The sequence below is a fragment of the Nerophis ophidion genome, linkage group LG09, assembly GCF_033978795.1.
Source record: "Nerophis ophidion isolate RoL-2023_Sa linkage group LG09, RoL_Noph_v1.0, whole genome shotgun sequence".
Lineage (NCBI taxonomy): Eukaryota > Metazoa > Chordata > Actinopteri > Syngnathiformes > Syngnathidae > Nerophis > Nerophis ophidion.
Window position 1 is genome coordinate 61,099,803 of NC_084619.1, and position 22,743 is coordinate 61,122,545.

General features: G+C 40.5%; 1 protein-coding gene across 1 annotated transcript; it reads left to right on the forward strand.

Annotated features, from left to right (window-relative positions):
• Nucleotides 1-2,378: 2,378 nt before the first annotated feature.
• On the forward strand, nucleotides 2,379-20,056 carry prph2b (peripherin 2b (retinal degeneration, slow)). Its single transcript, XM_061911398.1, has 3 exons — nucleotides 2,379-3,231; nucleotides 12,161-12,407; nucleotides 18,437-20,056. Exons 1-3 carry the CDS (start codon nucleotides 2,651-2,653, stop codon nucleotides 18,629-18,631), a joined length of 1,023 nt encoding a protein of 340 aa, XP_061767382.1. The 5' UTR covers nucleotides 2,379-2,650; the 3' UTR covers nucleotides 18,632-20,056.
• The last annotated feature ends 2,687 nt before the right edge of the window (nucleotides 20,057-22,743 follow it).

A 22,743-nucleotide genomic window follows, 5' to 3' on the forward strand; every position in this document is an offset into this window, starting at 1 on the left:
CTAAGTGAACTACCGCCTCCTGGCGGATGGGAGTGCGAGACACGTTTCTGTATGTTTCTTTTTTTGTTGTTTTTTAGTTTTATTAACTTTTATTTATAATATGCCACATTTACATACAGGAAAGTAAATAATAATAACCAAAACAAGTACAGAAACAGTACAAAACAGGGCCAGGAGGTTGTAAACTCAGTAAAGTAACTAAAATAGAATGCAAGATACAAACCCCGTTTCCATATGAGTTGGGAAATTGTGTTAGACGTAAATATAAACGGAATACAATGATTTGCACATCCTTTTCAACCCATATTCAATTGAATGCACTACAAAGACAAGATATTTGATGTTCAAACTCATAAACTTTTTAAATTTTTTTGCAAATGATAATTAACTTAGAATTTCATGGCTGCAACATCAATCAATCAATCAATGTTTACTTATATAGCCCTAAATCACTAGTGTCTCTAAGGGCTGCACAAACCACAACACAAACCACTACGACATCCTCGGTAGGCCCACATAAAGGGCAAGGAAAACTCACACTCATTGGGACGTCGGTGACAATGATGACTATGAGAACCTTGGCGAGGACCACATATGTGGGCAACCCCTCCCCGCCCCCTCTAGGGGACCGAAAGAAATGGATGTTGAGCAAGTCTAACATGAAACATGTGACAAAGTAGTTGGGAAAGGGCATGTTCACCACTGTGTTACATCACCTTTTCTTTAAACAACACCCAATAAACGTTTGGGAACTGAGGAAACTAATTGTTGAAGCTTTGAAAGTGGAATTCTTTCCCATTCTTGTTTTATGTAGAGCTTCAGTCGTTCTCCGCTGTCGTATTTTACGCATCATAATGCACCACACATTTTCGATTGGAGACAGGTCTGAACTGCACGCCGGCCAGGAAAGTACCCGCACTCTTTGTTTACGAAGCCACTCTGTTGTAACACATGCTGAATATGGCTTGGCATTGTCTTGCTGAAATAAGCAGGACCGTCCATGAAAAAGATGGCGCTTAGATGGCACCATATGTTGTATCAAAACCTGTATGTACCTTTCAGCAATAATGGTGCATTCACAGATGTGTAAGTTACCCATGCCTTGGGCACTAATGCACCCCCATACCATCACAGATGCTGGCTTTTGAACTCTGCGTCAATAACAGTCTGGATCGTTCGCTTCCCCCATAGCGAATATTTCCAAAAAACAATTTGAAATGTGGATTCATCAGACCATAGAACACTTTTCCACTTTGCATCAGTCCATCTTAGATGATCTCGGGCCCTGAGTAGCCGGCGGCGTTTCTGGATGTTGTTGATAAATGGCTTTCGCTTTGCATAGTAGCGCTTTAACTTGCACTTACAGATGTAGCGACAAACTGTATTTAGTGACAGTGGTTTTCTGAATTGTTCCTGAGCCCATGTGGTGATATCCTTTAGAGATTGATGTCGGTTTTTGATACAGTGCTGTCTGAGGGATTGAAGGTCACGGTCATTTAATGTTGGTTTCCGGCCATGCCGTTTACGTAGAATGATTTCTCCAGATTCTCTGAACCTTTTGATGATATTATGGGCCGTAGATGTTGAAATCCCTAAATTTCTTGCAATTGCACTTTGAGAAACGTTGTTTTTAAACTGTTTGACTATTTGCTCACGCAGTTGTGGAAAAGGGTGTACCTTGCCCCATCCTTTCTTGTGAAAGACTGAGCATTTTTGGGGAAGCTGTTTTTATAGCCAATCATGGCACCCACCTGTTCCCAATTAGCCTGCACACCGGTGGAATAAGTGTTTGAAGAGCATTCCGCAACTTTATCAGTATTTATTGCCACATTTCCCAACTTCTTTGTCACGTGTTGCTGGCATCAAATTCTAAAGTAAATGATTATTTGCAACAACAAAAAATGTTTATCAGTTTGAAGATCAAATATGTTGTCTTTGTAGCATATTCAACTGAATATGGGTTGAAAACGATTTGCAAATCATTGTATTCCGTTTATATTTACATTTAACACAATTTCCCAACTCATATGGAAACAGGGTTTGTAAGTAAACATTGAAGAGTTGTGACACTTTGCATCGAGCGGTCACGTGACTACCAGGCGCTGTTTGATTGGTGAGCTGGAGTCAAAAGTCACTCGCGCTTACGTTGGATTGGTCAAGAGTCGTCATGTGACTGATGTATAAAATTACTCAAGTAAAGGGAGTTACTACCCACCTGTGCTCATGATATACATTTTATTGGAATGTCATACCAGGTGATTAAAGGCCCCGCCCCTGCCGGCCCCGCCCCACCTGGAAGCCAATTAGCTCTAAGCCTGATTAGCGGAGATTAGCTGTTCCGTGTTAATTGGATCAGGCTTTTGAGCTTGCGATGACGAGTTTGGGATCCATTGGAGTTCCGTCCAGCGCTCTGACCGGCAGCCCGCAGACTTCGGAGACCACCCGAGAGCGGCGACTGCAATGGGAGGCTAGCGAGGCCCCGGCCAGCACGGACTGTCCTGAGGTGCGGCGTGCGACGCCATGGATCTCAAACTCAAAGCTGGACCGCTTTTGGCCGCCCGTACCCGGATCTCACTGTGAAAGCCGCTGCGTTCTCCGAGAAAGACCCCGACCCCACGTCTTCTAACCTTTGCATCGTCGTGTTGCCGAGATGCCGTTCATGCCGGTGAAGTTCACCCTGCAGAAGCGGGTGAAGCTGGCGCAGGGTCTGTGGATGCTCTATTGGTTCTCCGTCATCGTGAGCGTCCTCATCTTCAGCCTGGGCCTCTTCTTCAAGGTGGAGCTGCGCAAGAGAAGCGAGCTGATGGACAACGATGAGAGCCACCTGGTGCCCAACCTACTCATTCTGGCCGGACTGCTGGCCTGCGGCCTCAACGCTTTCGGGGGCAAAGTGTGCCACGACTCTCTGGACCCCGTCAAGTTCTCCAAGTGGAAGCCCATGCTGAGAACCTTCCTGCTGCTCTGCTGCGGCTTCAACCTGCTGCTGCTGCTGGCGGCACTGCTCTGCTTCCTCATGCAGTTCGCCGTCTACCTGACGCTGTCCGAGGGCCTGAAGAACAGCATCCGCTTCTACAAGGACACCGACACGCCGGGCCGATGCTTCATGAAGCGGACTCTGGACTTGACCCAGATCGAGTTCCGCTGCTGCGGCAACAACAACTTCAGGGACTGGTTCGAGGTCCAGTGGATTAGCAACCGCTACCTGGACATGAGCAACGAGGAGGTCAAAGAGTGAGTCCAGCGTCCTCTAGAAATGTAACCTGCTGTCTCGTGGCGTGATAGGGAACACCATCCTGAGCTCTGAGCTTTGAGCCCCGCCTGGTAAATACATAAGGGAGCTCATGAGAAGGAGGCCAGCGGAGGATGAGGAAGGAATTAAGAGGGTGAAAGTTCTCCTAAGTCTCTAATCTTGCACGATGCGATCTTCCCTGACCTGGTCAATGACGTCCGAACGCGCCTCACGCACCTCATCCCTCATGCTTAGTATCAGGTCTCATGTTAAACCTCATCTCTCATGCTAAACCTCATTTCTCATGCTTAATATCATGTCTCATGCTAAACATCAAGTCTCATGCCAAACCTCATATCTCATGCCTCATGCTTGATATCATGTCTCATGCTAAACCTCGTGTCTCATGCTTAATATCGTGTCTCATGCTAAACACGCTGTTTCATGCTAAATATGTCTCATGATAAACCTCATGTGTCATGCTTATTATCACGTGTCATGCTAAATACCCTGTCTCATGCTTAATATGTCTCATGCTAAACCTCGTCTCATGCCTAATATTGTGTCTCATGCTAAACCTCGTGTCACATGCTTAATATCGTGTCTCATGCCTAATATTGTCTCATGCTAAACCTCGTGTCACATGCTTAACATCGTGTCTCATGCTAAACCTCATGTCTCATGCTTAATATCGTGTCTCATGCCTAATATTGTCTCATGCTAAACCTCGTGTCACATGCTTAACATCGTGTCTCATGCTAAACCTCATGTCTCATGCTTAATATCGTGTCTCATGCCTAATATTGTGTCTCATGCTAAACCTCATGTCACATGCTTAACATCGTGTCTCAAGGTAAACCTCGCGTCTCATGCTTATTATCATGTCTCATGCTAAACACCCTGTCTCATGCTTAATATGTCTCATGCTAAACCTCATGTCTCATACCTAATATCATGTCTCATGCTAAACCTCATGTCACATGCTTAACATCGTGTCTCATGCTAAACCTCATGTCTCATGCTTAATATTGTGTCTCATGCTAAACACCCTGTCTCATGCTTAATATGTCTCATGATAACCTCATGTCTCATGCTAAACCTCATGTCTCATGCTAAACCTCATGTATCATGCTTAATATTGTGTCTCATGCTTAATATTATGTCTCATGCTAAACCTCATGTCACATGCTTAACATCGTGTCTTATGCTAAACCTCATGTCTCATGCTTATTATCGTTTCTCATGCTAAACCCCATGTCTCGTGCTTAATATCGTGTCTCATGCTAAACCTCATGTCCCATGCTTAATATCAAGTCTCATGCTAAACCTCATCCCTCATGCTTAATATAATGTCACAAGCTAAACGTCCTGTCTCATGCTTAATATCATGTCTCATGCTAAACCTCATGCCTCGTGCTTAATATCGTGACTCATGCTAAACCCCATGTCTCGTGCTTAATATCGTGTCTCATGCTAAACCTCATGTCCCATGCTTAATATCAAGTCTCATGCTAAACCTCATCCCTCATGCTCAATATCATGTCTCATGCTAAACCTCATGTCTCATGCTTAATATCATGTCTCATGCTAAACCTCATCCCCCATGCTCAATATCATGTCTCATGCTAAAGCTCATGTCTCATGCTAAACCTCATGTCTCATGCTTAATATCGTGCCTCATGCTAAACCTCATGTCTCATGCTTAATATCATGTCTCATGCTAAACCTCATCCCTCATGCTTAATATCATGTCTCATGCTAAACCTCATGTCTCATGCTTAATATCATGTCTCATGCTAAACCTCATGCCTCGTGCTTAATATCGTGCCTCATGCTAAACCTCATGCCTCGTGCTTAATATCGTGCCTCATGCTAAACCTCATGTCTCATGCTTAATATCATGTCTCATGCTAAACCTCATCCCTCATGCTTAATATCATGTCTCATGCTAAACCTCATGTCTCATGCTTAATATCATGTCTCATGCTAAACCTCATCCCTCATGCTCAATATCATGTCTCATGCTAAACCTCGTGTCTCATGCTTAATATCGTGCCTCATGCTAAACCTCATGTCTCATGCTTAATATCATGTCTCATGCTAAACCTCATCCATCATGCTTAATATCATGTCTCATGCTAAACCTCATGTCTCATGCTTAATATCATGTCTCATGCTAAACCTCATGCCTCTTGCTTAATATCGTGCCTCATGCTAACCCTCATGTCTCATGCTTAATATCGTGCCTCATGCTAAACCTCATGTCTCATGCTTAATATCATGTCTCATGCTAAACCTCATCCCTCATGCTTAATATGTCTTATGCTAAACCTCATGTCTCATGCTTAATATCATGTCTCATGCTAAACCTCATCCCTCATGCTCAATATCATGTCTCATGCTAAACCTCATGTCTCATGCTAAACCTCATGTCTCATGCTTAATATCGTGCCTCATGCTAAACCTCATGTCTCATGCTTAATATCATGTCTCATGCTAAACCTCATCCCTCATGCTTAATATCATGTCTCATGCTAAACCTCATGTCTCATTCTTAATATCATGTCTCATGCTAAACCTCATGCCTCGTGCTTAATATCATGTCTCATGCTAAACCTCATGCCTCGTGCTTAATATCGTGCCTCATGCTAAACCTCATGTCTCATGCTTAATATCATGTCTCATGCTAAACCTCATCCCTCATGCTTAATATCATGTCTCATGCTAAACCTCATGTCTCATGCTTAATATCATGTCTCATGCTAAACCTCATGCCTCGTGCTTAATATCGTGCCTCATGCTAAACCTCATGTCACATGCTTAATATCGTGTCTCATAGTAAACACCCTGTCTCATGCTTAATATGTCTCATGCTAAACCTCATGTGTCGTACTTAATAACTTTTGGTTCCCTTTTTGATCTTACTGTAGGTTGTTCCGATACACTTTCATTGTATGGCGGTGGATTTTTTAATTTAACGTTGATCTACGTTTTGTTATTATTGGAGCGCTGGGTGTGGTGGCTTCTGTCTGTACTTTTTCCTCACAATCTTCCCCCACAATTGGCCTATTTCTTCTCCTAACTGGGCCTATCCCATAAGCTCCCGGGCACGGCCACCGCTGCTGCCCACTGCTCCCCTCACCTCCCAGGGGGTGAACAAGGGGATGGGTCAAATGCAGAGGACAAATTTCACCACACCTAATGTGCGTGTGACAATCACTGGTACTTTACTTTTAACTTTAGCTGCCATCTCTCTTAGTCCTTTATTTTTCCTCTTCTGTTCTTTTTATTTCCCTTTCTTCCTGTTCCTTAGCACTTTGAGCCATCCTCATCCAGCACTCCAAGTGTTCCCACCCCATTCTGGCCAGTTTCTTTTTGTTATTTTGCGCATTTTTTGTATTATTGATTCCCACAGCTTTAATATATCACGTACTTGGAGGCTTTAATATATCACCTACTTTGAGGCTTCCGGTAAATTCATATTTAGAGATCCAGTCATTGAAAAATTTCAGTACGTCTGGATATGCTTTTTCTACTGCTTTCCAGTCTTTACATTTTAACTCCTCTTTTGGAGTAACCTTTGGTTTACTTGTCCCTTTTCCCATTCTGAGAATTTGGAGTAATCCATCGTCCCCCAAAGAGCCGAATTTATAAGGATTACTTTTGTCTTAGTTGTAAGATAGTGGTTTAATTTATTATTGTGGTACACCTCGCTTCTGCCGGTCCTTAATTTGGCTTATTTTCAATCTTGAATCTTACGGAACGTTCATTCTTTGTGGACTCCGCCGTCGTTCTGATTCACAGGCCTTTTTACCTGCTAGAGCCTAGGATTCACAGGGTTTGTTTTTTGCGTCGTAACCCTTAGTCACACGCTTTTTCTATGCGTCGTAATCCTTAGTTACACACTTTTTTTCCCTATGCGTCGTAACCCTCAGTCACACGCTATTTTTCCTTTGTAATTCAAAACGTACTCACGGTTTCCCGTCAGTCCTCAGATCCCAGGGGTGAAGAAAATCAGCTCCTCAATGGGAGATGTGGGTGCCACGGTCTTCTGATTTTACTCACCCGGCTGGAATCGTCAGACGTGTTGGAATCCTCATGTCTCATGCTAAACACCCTGTCTCCTGCTTAATATGTCTCATGCTAAACACCCTGTCTCCTGCTTAATATGTCTCATGCTAAACCGCATGTCTCATACTGAATATCGTGTCTAATGCTAAACCTCATCTCTAATGCTAAACCTCATGTCTCATGCTTAATATCATGTCTTGTGCTTAATATCGTGTCTCATGCTAAACCTCATGTCACATGCTTAATATCGTGTCTCATGCTAAACCTTGTCTCATGCTTAATAACGTGTCTACTGCTAAACCTCATGTCTCATGCTTAATATCGTGTCTCCTGCTTAATATGTCTCATGCTAAACCGCATGTCTCATACTGAATATCGTGTCTAATGCTAAACCTCATCTCTAATGCTAAACCTCATGTCTCATGCTTAATATCATGTCTTGTGCTTAATATCGTGTCTCATGCTAAACCTCATGTCACATGCTTAATATCGTGTCTCATGCTAAACCTTGTCTCATGCTTAATAACGTGTCTACTGCTAAACCTCATGTCTCATGCTTAATATCGTGTCTAATGCTAAACCTCATGTCTCATGCTTAATATCGTGTCTCATGCTAAACCTCATGTCTCATGCTTAATATCATGTCTCGTGCTTAATATCGTGTCTCATGCTAAACCTCATGTCACATGCTTGATATCGTGTTTCATGCTAAACACCCTGTCTCATGCTTAATGTCTCATGCTGAAGCTCATGTCCCCTGCTTAATATCGTGTCTCATGCTAAACCTCATGTCTCGTGCTTAATATCGTGTCTCATGCTAAACCTCATGTCTCATGCTAAACCCCATGTCTCATGCTTAATATCAACTCTCATGCTAAACCTAATCTCCCATGCTAAACCTCATGTCTCATGCTTAAAATCATTTCTCATACTAAACCTCATGTCTCATGCTTAATATCGTGTCTCATGCTAAACCTCAAGTCTCATGCTTAATATTGTGGCTCGTGCTAAATCTCATGTCTCATGCTTAATATTGTGTCTCATGCTAAACATCCTGTCTCATGCTTAATATGTCTCATGCTAAACCTCATGTCTCATGTTTAACATCATGCCTCATGCTTAATATCGTGTCTTATTCTAAACCCAATGTCTCATGCTAAACCTTGTCTCATTCTAAACCTCATGTCTCATGCTAAACCTCATGTCTCATGCTTAATATCGTGTCTCATGCTAAGCCTCATGTCTCATGCTTAATATCGTGTCTCATGCTAAACCTCATGTATCATGCTTAATATCGTATCTCATGGTAAACCCCATGTGTCATGCTTAATATGTCTCATGCTAAACCTCATGTCTCATGCTTAATATCGTGTCTCATGCTAAACCTCATGTCTCATGCTTAATATGTCTCATACTAAACCTCATGTCTCATGCTTAATATCGTGTCTCATGCTAAAACTCATGTCTCATGCTTAATATCGTGTCACATGCGTAATATGTTTCATGGTAAACCTCGTGTCTCATGCTAATCCTCATGTCTCATGCTTAATATCGTGTCTCATGCTAAAACTCATGTCTCATGCTTAATATCGTGTCTCATGCTAAACACCCTGTCTCATGCTTAATATGTTTCATGCGAAACCTCATGTCTCATGCTTAACATCGTGTCTCATGCTAAACCTCATGTCTTATGCTTAATATCGTGTCTCATTTTAAACCTCATGTCTCATGCTTAATATCGTGTCTCATGCTAAACCCCATGTGTCATGCTTAATATCAAGTTTCATTTAATATCGTGTCTCATGCTAAACCCCGTGTGTCATGCTTAATATCAAGTTTCATGTAACATCGTGTCTCATGCTAAAACCCATGTCTCATGCTTAATATCGTGTTTCATGCTAAACCCCATGTCTCATGCGTAATATCATGTTTCATGCTAAAGCTCATGTCTCATGCTAAAGCTCATGTCTCATGCTTGATATCGTGTCTCATGCTAAACCCCATGTCTCATGCTCAATATTGTGTCTCATGCTAAACACCCTGTCTCATGCTCAATATTGTGTCTCATGTTAAACCTCGTGTCTCATGGTAAACTTCATGTTTCATGCTTAATATTGTGTCTCATGCTAAACCTCATGTCTCATGCTTAATATGTCTCATGCTAAACCTCATGTCTCATGCTTAATATCGTGTCTCATGCTAAAACTCATGTCTCATGCTTAATATCGTGTCTCATGCTAAACACCCTGTCTCATGCTTAATATGTCTCATGCTAAACCTCATGTCTCATGTTTAACATCGTGTCTCATGCTAAATCCTATGTCTCATGCTAAACCTCATGCCTCATTCTAAACCTCGTGTCTTATGCTTGATACCGTGTCTCATTTTAAACCTCATGTCTCATGCTAAACCCCATGTGTCATGCTTAATATCAAGTTTCATGTAACATCGTGTCTTATGCTAAACCCCATGTCTCATGCTTAATATCATGTTTCATGCTAAAGCTCATGTCTCATGCTAAAGCTCATGTCTCATGCTTGATATTGTGTCTCATGCTAAACCCCATGTCTCATGCTCAATATTGTGTCTCATGCTAAACCCCATGTCTCATGCTCAATATTGTGTCTCATGCTAAACCTTGTGCCTTATGCTCAATATTGTGTCTCATGCTGAACCTCATGTCTCATGCTTAATATCGTGTCTCATGCTAAACCCTATGCCTGATGCTTAATATTGTCTCATGGTAAACCTCATGCTTAATATCATGTCTCATGCTAAACCTCGAGTCTCACGCTAAACCTCATGTCTCATGCTAAATCTCATGTCTCCTGCGTAACATCATGTCTCTCACTAAACCTCATGTCTCATGCTAAAAACATCATGTTGCATGCTTAATAGTGTGTCTCATGCTTAACCTCATGTCTAATGCCAAACATCATTTTTCATGCTAAACATCATGTCTGTATGTCTCATGCTAAATCTTGTGTCGCACACTAAATGCCATGTCTCATGCTACACATAATTTATCATTGTAAACCTCAAGTCCTAGGCTAAAAACATCATGTCTATATGTCTCATGTTAAATCTCATGTCACATGATAAACCTCATGTCTCATGCTAAACATTATGTCTAAGTCTCATGCTAAACATCACGTCTATGTCACATGCTAAATGTCACGTCTCATGCTAAATGTCATATCCATAAGTCTCATGCTAAATCCCATGTCTCATGCTAAATCTCATGTTGCATGCTAAACCTCATGTCACATGTTGAATCTAGTCTGTCATGGTAAATCTCAGGCCTCATGCTGAATCTCATGTCACATGCTAAAACTCCTCTCTAATGTCTATGTCTCATGCTAAAACCTAATAGTTAATGCTAAATCTCATGTTGCATGCTAAACCTCCTGTCTCATGCTAAATCAAATTTTTCATGGTAAACCTCAACTCATCATGTCTATACGTCTCATGCTAAACATCAAGTCTCATGCTAAACCTCACATGTCATACTAAACATCACGCCTCATACTAAACATCATGTCTATGTGTCTTATGCTAAACCTCATGTCTCATGCTAAATCTAATTTATTGTGGTAAACCTCAAGTCTCATGCTAAAGATAATGTCTATATGCCCCATGGTAAATCTCATGTCGCACGCCAAACATGTCTATATGTCTCATGCTAAACCTCATGTCTCATGCTAAATCTCACGTCACATGCTAAATATCATGTATATGTGTCTTATGCTAAAGCTCATGTCTAGTGCTTAATCTAATTTCTTGTGGTAAACCTCAAGTCTCATGCTAAAGAATATGTCTATACGTCTCATGCTAAACCTCATGTCTCATGATCAATCTCATTTCTCATGCTAAACATAATTTTTCATGCTAAATCTGATGTCTCATGCTAAACCTCATGTCTCATGATCAATATCATTTCTCATGCTAGACATCATGTTTCATGCTAAATTCCATGTCTCATGATCAATCCCATTTCTCATGCTAAACATGTTTCATGCTAAATCCCATGTTACATGCTACATCTCATGTCTCATGCTAAACCACAAGTCTCATGTTAAACACAATCTCGTCTCTCATGCTTAACATAACCTCATGTCTCATGCTAAATCCCATGTCTCATGCTAAACATCATATCTCAGGCTAGACCTCATGGCTCATGCTAAACCTCATGCCTCAAGCTAAACATCATTTTAATGCTAAACCTCATAGCTCAGGCTAAACTTAATGGCTCATGCTAAACCTAATGCCACAAGCTAAACCTCATTTCTCACGCTAAACACAATCTCTAATGCTAAACATAACCTCATGCCTCATCCTATGCGGTCCTTTCCAAGGTTTCTCATAGTCATCATTGTCACTGTCACCGACGTCCCATTGGGTGTGAGTTTTTCCTTGCCCTTATGTGGGCTCTACCGAGGTTGTCGTTGTGGTTTTTGCACCCCTTTGAGACACTTGTGATTTAGGGCTATATAAATAAACATTGATTGACATTCATTGATAAACCTCATGCCTCATGCTAAACCTCAGGTTTCATAATAAACATCCTGTCTCATGCTAAAGCTCATGCTAAATCTTTCCTAATGTATTGTATCATAGCTCAAGTCCGAAGTCCAGTCTCATTCACTTCCAGTCTCATGTCAAGTCTGAATCCAAGTTTCAGTCTCATGTGGCTCTGACAGAGTCTCAAATCAGCTGCCACGTTTAAAGGCTTATCAGGCATTTTGACTTAGTCTCATCTCAGTTGCACTTTTGAGTCTCATGAAAACTGATGTCATCGGACTTTCTCATGCCTTTCCGCCTGGTGTAAAATGGGTCTCCTTGTGGTCTTGTCGCCGGCAGCCGCGTCCTCAGTAACGTGGAGGGGAAGTTCCTCATGGACAGTGTCCCATTCAGCTGCTGCAACCCTGGCTCTCCTCGGCCGTGCATCCAGCATCACGTGACCAATAACTCCGCCCACTACGACTACGACCACCGCACCGAGGACCTCAACATCTGGACCAAGGGCTGCCGCGAGTCCCTCTTCTCCTACTACAGCGGCCTGATGACCTCCATCGGCGCCGTCGTCATCGCCACCATCATCCTGGAGGTAGGAGGCCTCGTTCAATCAGCATCCAACACGGACGGGCGTTTGATGAATAGACCAATCACTCTTTGGTGCATTGCTCCTCAAACAGTGGGGCGTGATGAGTGGAGGGGGGGCGTGAGAGGCACTAACGCATATCTTGACAAACACAGATAGATAAATAAATAAGCATTCACTTTGGGGGGGCGTGAAAAAAATTCTGTCCCTAAAAAAATGGAACTGAGCAGCGCCGCGATGTCAATGGGTGCGTGAGAGGCACTAACGTATATCTTGACACATACAGATAAATAAATAAATAAACATTCACTTTGCGTGAAAAAAATATGTCCCTAGAAAAATGTAACTGTGAGTAGCGCCGCGATGTGTAGGGAGGCGTGTGAGGCACTAACGTATATCTTGACACATACAGATAGATAAATAAATAAACATTCACTTTGGGGGAAGGGGGACGTGTAAAAATTCTGTCCCTAGAAAAATGTAACTGTGAGCAGCGCCGTGATGTGAAGGGGGGCGTGAGAGGCAATAATGTATATCTTGACACACACAGATATATAAATAAACATTCACTCTGGGGGGGGCGTGAAGAAATGATGTCCCTAGAAAAATGTAACTGAGCAGCGGCGCGATGTGAAGGAGGGCGTGAAAGGCACTAACATACATCTTGACAAACAGATAGATAAATGAATAAGCATTCACTTTGGGGGGCGTGAAAAAAATTATGTCCCTAGAAAAATGTAACTGAGCAGCGCCGCAATGTGAAGGGGGGCGTGAGAGGCACTAACGTATATCTTGACACATACAGATGAATAAATAAACATTCACTTTGGGGGCGTGAAAAAAATTCTGTCCCTATAAAATGTAACTGAGCAGCGCCGCGATGTAAAGGGGGGCGTGAGAGGCACTAAGGTATATCTTGACACATACAGATAGATAAATAATAAACATTCACTTTGAGGGGGCGTGAAAAAAATTCTGTCCCTACAAAAATTTTACTGCGAGCAGCGTCACGATGTGTAAGGGGGGCGTGAGAGGCACTAAGGTATATCTTGACACATACAGATAGATAAATGAATAAACATTCACTTTGAGGGGGTGTGAAAAAAATTCTGTCCCTAGAAAAATGTAACTGAGCAGCGCCACGATGTGTAGGGGGGCGTGAGAGGCACTAACGTATATCTTGACACATACAGATAGATAAATAAATAAACATTCCCTTTGGAGGGGGCGTGAAAAAATCATTTCCCTAGAAAAATGTAACTGTGAGCAGCGCTGCGATGTGAATGGGGGCGTGAGAGGCATTAACCTATATCTTGACTCATACAGATTGATAAATAAATAAACATTCGCTTTGGGACGGGGGCGTGAAAAAATTATGTCCCTATAAAAATTTTACTTTGAGCAGCGCCGCGATATGTGTGGAGGGGGCTTGAGAGGCACTAACGTATACCTTGACAAACACCATCCATCCTTCCTTTTTTCTACCGCTTATCCTTTTCGGGGTTGCGGGGGGTGCTGGAGCCTACTTCAGCTACAATCGGGCGGAAGGCGGTGTACACCCTGGACAAGTCGCCACCTCATCACAGTGGACAAGTTGCCACCTCATCACAGGGCCAGCACAGATACAGATAGATAAACAAATAAACATTCACTTTGGGCGAGGCGTGAAAAAATTCTATTCCTAGAAAAATGTAACTGAGCAGCGCTGCAATATGAAGGGGTCGTGTGAGGCAATAACGTATCTTAACAAATACAGATAGAAAAATAAATAAACATTCACTTTGAGGGGGGCATGAAAAAAATCAGTCCCTAAAATGCAACTGTGAGCAGCGCCACGATGTGAAGGGGGTCGTTAGAGGCAATAACGTATATCTTGACACATACAGATAGATAAATAAATAGGCATTCTCTTTGGGGGGCATGAAAAAAATTCTGTCCATAGAAAAATGTAACTGTGAGCAGCGCCGTGATGTGAAGTGGGGCGTGAGAGGCACTAACGTATATCTTGACACATACTGATAGATAAATAGATAAACATTCACTTTGGGGGGAGGGGGACGTGTAAAAATTCTGTCCCTAGAAAAATGTAACTGTGAGCAGCGCCGCGATGTGAAGGGGGCGTGAGAGGCAATAAGTTATATCTTGACACATACAGATATATATATAAATAAACATTCACTCTGGGAGGCGTGAAGAAATGATGTCCCTAGAAAAATTTAACTATGAGCAGCGCCGCGATGTGAAGGAGGGCGTGAGAGGCACTAACATATATCTTGACAAACACAGATAGATAAATAAATAAGCATTCACTTTGGGGGGCGTGAAAAAAATTATGTCCCTAGAAAAATGTAACTGTGAGCAGCGCCGCGATGTGAAGGGGGGCGTGAGAGGCACTAATGTATATCTTGACACATACAGATAAATAAATAAACATTCACTCTGGGAGGCGTGAAAAAATTATGTCCCTAGAGAAATGTAATTGTGAGCACCGCCACGGTGTGTAGGGGGGCGTGTGAGGCACTAACGTATATCTTGACACATACAGATAGATAAATAAATAAACATTCACTTTAGGGGGGTGTGAAAAAAATATGTCCCTAGAAAAATGTAACTGTGAGCAGCGCCGCGATGTGTAGGGAGGCGTGTGAGGCACTAACGTATATCTTGACACATACAGATAGATAAATAAATAAACATTCACTTTGGGGGGCATGAACATTTTTTGTCCCTATAAAAAAGTAACTGAGCAGCGCCGTGATATGTGTGGGGGGGGAGCGTGAGAAGTAATAGCGTAATAGTTTATGACTGGATGCATAACAATAGATAAATAAACATTCACTTCAGGGGGGCGTGAAAAAATAATATTCCCTAGAACATTTTTTACTGTGAGTGGCGCCAAGATATGTATGAGGGGGGCTGTGAGAGGCAATAACGTAATAGCATATATCTTGAAGCATAACAATAGATAAATAAATACGTATTCACTTCAGAGGAGGCGTGAAAAATTCTGTCCCCCCAAAAAATGTAATGGAGAGCAGAGCCGTGATATGCGTTTTGGATGTGATAACGTAATAGTGGATATCTCGACACATAATGATCAATAAATAAATAAATAGACATTCACATCAGGGGGGCGTGAAAAAATTATGTTCCCTAGAATTTTTTTTACTGTGAGCAGTACTGTGATACGTGTTGGGGGGCTGTGAGAGGCAATAGCCTAATAGCGTATATCTTCACGCATAATGATGGGTAAATAAATTAATATTCACTTCAAAGGGGGGGGGGGGTAAAAAAATATCTGTTCCCTAGAAAAAAATTTAACTGTGTGGGGCGCCATAAAATGTGTGAGTGGGGCTGTGAGAGACAATAGCCTTGACACATATATATAGATAGATAAATAAACATTCACTTTGGGGGGCGTGAGAAAATGATGTCCCCTATAAAAATGTAATAGAGCAGTACCGTGATGTGCGTGTGTGTGTGTGTGTGGGGGGGGGCGGATTTGCATAATAGTCTATATCTTGACACATAACAATAGAAAAGATAAATAAATAAACATTCAATTAAGAGGGGGGCGTGAAAAAATTATGTTCCCTAGAAAAAATTCACCTGTGAGGGGCGCCGTGATATGGGTGAGAGGGGCTGTGAGAGGCAGAGCATATATCTTGACGCATAAAGATAGATGAATAAATAAGCAATCACTTCAGGGGGGGGGTGAAAAAATGTGGTCCCCTAGAAAATTTAACTGTGAGCAGCACCGTGAAATGCATTGAGGGGCAGTGAGAAGCAATGGCCTAATAGCGTATATCTTGACGCATAACGATAGATAAACATTCACTTTGGGGGGGGGTAGGTGGGGGGGGGCGTGAGAAAATTACGTCCTCCAGAAAAATGCAAATGAGAACAGCACCGTGATATGTGTTGGTGCAAAGGGGTAATAGTGTAATAGTGTATATCATGACACATAACAATATGTAAATAAATAAATAGACATTCACTTCAGGGGGGCGTGAAAATATTCTGTTCCCTGGAAAAAAATAAACTGTGAGGGGTTGCATGATATGTGTGAGGGGGCCTGTGAGAGGCAATAGCCTTATAGCGTATATATTGACACAAACAGATGAATGAATCAACATCCACTTCAGGGGGGCGTGACATTTTTTTGTCCCTTAGAAAATGTAACTGGAAAAAAAGTGTTGGGGGGGGGGGGGGTGAGAGGCAATAGCATAATAGCATCTTTAGTGTCAATCAAGAACTATCTTGACAAATACATATAAAAAAAATAAAAAATAATAATTTCAGGGGAGGGCGTGAAAACAATTCTGTCCACAAGGGGGGGGGGGGGGCGTGAGAGAAAGTAATTAGAAGCACTGCGTTAGCGAGCAGGAAGGTCAGCTTAGTATGGGGAAAAGAGAAACGTGTTAGGAAGCTTGGCTCGCAAGCTCACTGAGGATCAGATACTATTCTAGAAGGTTAATCCCACTTCCCTTGCCAAGTTGCATTCTGGGAAGATCAGATGTGGGTCAAAACAACAAGCGAGGACAGAGGCGGATTTAGGCGTCACATCCTGAACTCAATCGCTCAGAACTCGTTGACTAGCTGTCCCGTGCTTTTTACTTCAACACTTAAAACTGTAGATCAAATTCCGCTCTGTCAAGTATTTAAAAACATTTTTTAGCTTTGGTTTTTTTATGCCCTTATTTGTCGAATAAAAACTAATATTTTCTTCATAAAATATTTCAACGTGAAATGTATGATGTGAAGTAAGTGAAGACTTATATAGGTCAATAATGAATTAAAAAAAAAAGAAAAGATTTTTGATTCATAATTATTTTTAGAGCTTTGACAGCGAAAAAAATCCCATTTAAAATTATTGGGCACCTAAAAGGGTCCCATTCATAACTGTGTTAAAAATAAGTAACTTTTCTTTTGTCTTTTTTTTCACTTTCAACATCTACATTTTAAGATTAACCTCAGATCTATCCATCAATGACAATTTTTTTTATAATTTACATTTTTATGCCCTTTTGGTCAAAGGTAACATTGTAATATTTTTCAAAAATATCTTAAAGTGAAATATTCGATGTGAAGTAATTGAATCCTTGCAAAGATCAATAATTCATAACATTGATTTTGATTCATTATTATTTTTTAAGCTTTCACAATTAAAAAAAAAATCTGATAAAAATTATTGGGGACCCACTCATAAAAGTGTTAAAAACAAGTCACTTTTTAATTTTTATTTTGTTTACTTTCAACACTTAAATTTCAAGATTATCTTCAGATCCTCGTGTCAATGACAAATTTTTATTGTTCACATTTTTATGCACTTTTTGTCAAAAGTCATTTGGAAATATTTTGGCAAAACATATTTTGAAGTGGAATATTTGATGTGAAGTATTTGGATCCTTGAATAGATCAATCATTCATAACAATTATTTTTTTGAGCTATGACAGTTTATATAAAAAAAAATCCCATTAATATTATTGGGGACCCAAAAGGGTCCCACTCATAAAAATGTTAAAAATAAGTCATACATATATATATATATGTATATATATATATTGTTTCTTTTTTTTTTTATTTTAACACTTAAATTTCAAGATTAACTTCAGATCCATCCGTCAATTACAAGTTTTTATTATATACATTTTTATGCCATTTTTGTCAAAGGTAAGTTTGAAATATTTCCCCAAAAATGTTTTCAAGTGGAATATTTGATGTGAAGTAATTGTAGCCTTAAAAAGGTCAATAATTCATAAAAAAAACATTGATTTTAATTCATTTTTATTTTTTGAGCTATGACAGTTTAAAAAAAAAAAAAATCCCATTCAAAATTAATGGGGACCCAAAAGGGTCCCACTCATAAAAGTGTTAATAATAAGTCACACTTTTTTTTCTTTTAAAAAAAAATACTTTTAAGACTTAAATTTCCTCAGCGTCTGAGAAGTACTGATGTGTGTGTGTGTATGTGTGTGTGTGTGTGTGTGTGTGTGTGCGCGTGCGTGCGTGCGTGTGTGTGTGTGTTTTATAGTCGGTGGACATGGCGGGGCTGAAGTACCTGAGCACGGCCCTGGAGACCATGGCGGACCCGGAGAACCCCGAGTGTGAGAGCGAGGGCTGGCTGCTGGAGAAAAGCGTCAAGGAAACGCTGATGGATTTTCTGGGGAAGGTCAAGACTTTGGGCAAGTCCAACAACGTGGAGGAGGGCGAGGAGGCGGCCGGCTGAGAGCCTCGCCCACTATAGACACACACACACACTGTAAATAAACACAACATTAAGAGTCTTCTCTCACAATAAACTGACATGAAACAACTTTTATTTTTTTTAAATTGTAGGCCACTGGAGTGTACACACACGCACACACACACACATGCAAGGACACGCACACAGTTGTTTTAAAGTTAGTGATGGGTCTTTTTCCCACTTTAAGCTTTTGTATGGAAGTATTATTGTAGTAAAATGTACCTCAATCTGTGTGTCTGTAATCTGATTTATGTGTCCGTGTATTCATTTGTGTGTCTGTATGTCAAAATGTGTGTGTGCATTCAGATGCATGGGTGCATGTTTTAATTTGTGTGTCTGTATCTCAATATGTGTAATCAGATCCGCATGTGAGTGTTTTAATGTGTGTCTGTATCTCAATCTGTGTGTAATCAGATCCGTGCACATTAACGTGTGTGTAATCAGATCTGCATGTGCGTGTTTTAATTTGTGTGTCTGTATCTCAATATGTGTGTAATCAGATCCGCATGATCAGATCTGCGTGTGTGTTTTATTTTGTGTATCTATCCTAATGTATGTGTGTAATCAGATCTGTGTGTGTGTTTTAATTTGTGTGTCTGTATCTCAATCTGTGTAATCAGACCTGTGCACATTAACATGTGTGTGTAATAAGACCTGCGTGTACGTGTTTTTATTTGTGTGTCCGTATCTCAATCTGAGTGTGTAATCATATCTGTGCGTGCGTGTTTTAATTTGTATATCCGTATTTCAATGTGTGTTTTAAAAATAAAATGTTTGTTCGTTTTTCTCGAGTGTCAAGTGTCGCAAGAGCCACGTGTAAAAAAACAAATCAGGGTTCTTGCCTCACATCAATCTGAATACACAGACACACGGATCAAAATACAGACAGCGGTTTTTGTGTTTACACACAAGTCGAAATAGGGACACACAAATTAAAACCCACAATCTGATTACACACACAGAGACACACAAATTAGTAGAGACAGTTGAATCGGATTACAGACGCACAGATTTTTTTTACACAAACAGATCAAAAGAGGAACAGTTTTTTTTTTACGCACCTAAATCAAAATACGGACACACAAATTAAAACACGCACACCCGTACCTGATAACACACACAGATTGAGATACACACAATTTAGTACACGGGCACGTGAATCGGATTACAGACGCACAGATGTTTTTTTTCACACACTCAAATCAAAATACGGACAGGGGTTTTATTTAATTTTTTTTTACACACAAAAATTGAAATACGGACACACAAATTAAAACAAGCACACGCGGAGCTGATTACCCACACATATTGAAATACAGACACCCAAATCAGGACACGGACACGTGAATCGCATTTGATGCAAAGATTATTTTTTTTTACACACACCAAAATGCAGCCATTTTTTTACACACATAAATCAAAATACAGACACACAAAATAAAACACCCACAAGCGGACCTGATAAAACACGCACACAGATTGAGATTCAGACACATTACCACGCGAATAGGTTTACATACGCACACTTTTTTTTCCCCCACACCCATCCATCCATCCATTTCTACCGCTTATTCCCTTTTGGGGTCACGGGGGGCGCTGGCGCCAATCTCAGCTATAATCGGGCCAACACACACAAATAAAAAAAAATAGATATTCAATTTTTTTATTACACACACAAATCAAAATACGGGAACACAAGTTAAAACACACACAGACCTAATAAAGCACACACACATATTGAGATTCAGACACACAAATTAGCACACGGACACGTAAATCGGATTACAGACCCGCACATTATTTTTTTTCCACACACACAAATCAAAATACACACAGACATATTTTTTTCTTTAAACTGTTGTGTTTGGACCTGTTCTTCCTTCGGTCAACGCCCCCAGGTTCTTTTATGACACATAAGATGGTTTTAAATCAATCAGAGACAGAGGTTGCTCATTTTGATATTTTATAACCAAAGCGCCTTGGGAGATCAATCTATATACAACATTTCAAAGGCACGGTCCAAATTGATCTAATCCTAAAATGGCAGTTTCTCCCTCCTCACTCACTCTCACCCGCCCCTCTTCTTCTCCTCCCTACCTCGGACAGTTGAGATAACAGATTGTTATGGCTTCATTCCGACATTCCAAATTCAAGGTCTATGTAAAAGGCTCACACTTTAGATGTTCTAAAATCTGACTAGGAAATAAAAAGACAACCAAATCCAACAAAACACATAAATGGAAATACGGACTCACAAATTAAAACACACATCTGATTACACACACAGATTGAGATACAGACACACAAATATGTACATGCACACACGTTAATTGGATTGAGATACGCATTTGCAAATAGTTTTGCTCCAATAAAACTTCCATTTAGTCACAAAAATGTGTGTGTGTGTGTCTGCGTGTGTGTTTTGGGGTCTCGTCCTGGCCACAGGTTGACCTCTGACCCAGCAAGGCAAGCATCATTTGACAATTTTGATTATAAAAATGAAAGTTATAAATTGTGTAGCTGTACTGTAAATGTTAGCCATTATTCAAATATATTTTATTGTACATCGAAAAAAATTGTTGTCCCTAATAAAGAACCAATGTGAAGGAAATTGTCTTTTGAATCGCAGGTGCTGTTTCCCGCCATTAACGACCTTTGCACTGCACTTCAATTATGTTTTTGCCGTCACTTTGATCAAGTGAAAAAGCAAGAAGAAGACCGGGAGGAAGTCGTTGCTAGTATTACAAAAGTAGCAACACCTTTAAAAAAATGTTTACGTGAAAGTAATACAATGTAGGAATGGATGTATATACTGTAACATATTTGGGAGGGTTTTAATCTTTGTAATGGCTTTTAAGTAGAGGAGACACGGACATCAGCGTGGATTTACGCTAGCTTTATTTTTCAACTCACATGTAAGAAAACGCGCCACAGCGTCAATTCCGCTCTTGAAACAATTGCTATTTCTTCAGAATTAAAATGAATATTCATATATTACATCCAGCCTATTATTTGCGCACTATTGACAAGTAATACTTCGAAAATTCGCTCGTGTTTAGTAGACTTTGCTCACCGAAACCGGATGTGATGAAGTATCCACTTCCGGTGGTCTTTCGAGTGACGTTGCTCACTAGCTCCTGATCTGATGCCAAAATATCAGATTTGAAGCAGTTGAGAGCAGGGACGTCACTAGACCTAATACTGTACTGGGCCACAAATAATTCATGTGAGCGTGCAAAGCGCGGAAGCAAAAACATTTTTAGCACTTGTTTATCATAAAAATACATAAATAGTGCTTTAAACTATGAAATCATATCAGATGATGTTGTATGGATCTTTGAATAACCACCTGAAATTAACTAATGCATTTGACCTACTTGTGCACTCTTTTACTCCAGACTTCTAAACTGCTACTGGTAAAAGCAAAAAGGAAGAGCAATGAATATTTTTGAAATATATATTGCAGTAATCATCTTCAAATTTAACATCTACAAAAGTAAAACAAAAAATAAAGCACCCCTACATCTCTGGGTTCTTTTATATTATTTAATTTCCATTTATGGCAATGTGGCTAATCCTATTTCAGATACACAAAACTCTAAAATATACACAAACAATAAAGCCACAGTAGTAGAATAACTGAACAACTGTTGTGTGTCTGTTCAGGGAATCATTTTCTGAGAAGTAAACTGTAACGTCTCGTTTTCATTTTTGCAAAGTGGTCAATCACTCTGGACAGACATGGAAATATTACAGTAACTCTTATACAGTTGACCAGTGGTTCCCAACTGCTGGGTCGTGACATAAAAGTGGATTGTGTGTCATTTTCAGTGAGTCACTGAAAAAAAAAGTTTAGGGAGAAAAACATCAAATTGTGGCAACAAAACCAGATATTTTTAGCCATTTTCTAGTGACTATTAGTGAGTATTTTAGCAAAAGGCAAACCGACTAACAAGTTGGAGGAGGACTCAGGACAGACATGGAAACATATTTTTAAAAAATCTAAATGGGGCAACAAAACCTGATATTTTCAGCCATCTTTCTGAAAACAAATACAGAAATGTTACTATTTTTTCTGGAAACAAAACCAGATG

What these genes read in the sequence shown, in the direction of transcription:
- prph2b (XM_061911398.1), top strand. Translation starts at nt 2,651, where the DNA reads ATGCCGTTCATGCCGGTGAAGTTCACCCTGCAGAAGCGGGTGAAGCTG. An exon ending in AGCAACGAGGAGGTCAAAGA is followed by an intron (nt 3,232 to 12,160) that starts GTGAGTCCAGCG and finishes TGTCGCCGGCAG; the next exon opens with CCGCGTCCTCAGTAACGTGG. An exon ending in TCGCCACCATCATCCTGGAG is followed by an intron (nt 12,408 to 18,436) that starts GTAGGAGGCCTC and finishes TGTGTTTTATAG; the next exon opens with TCGGTGGACATGGCGGGGCT.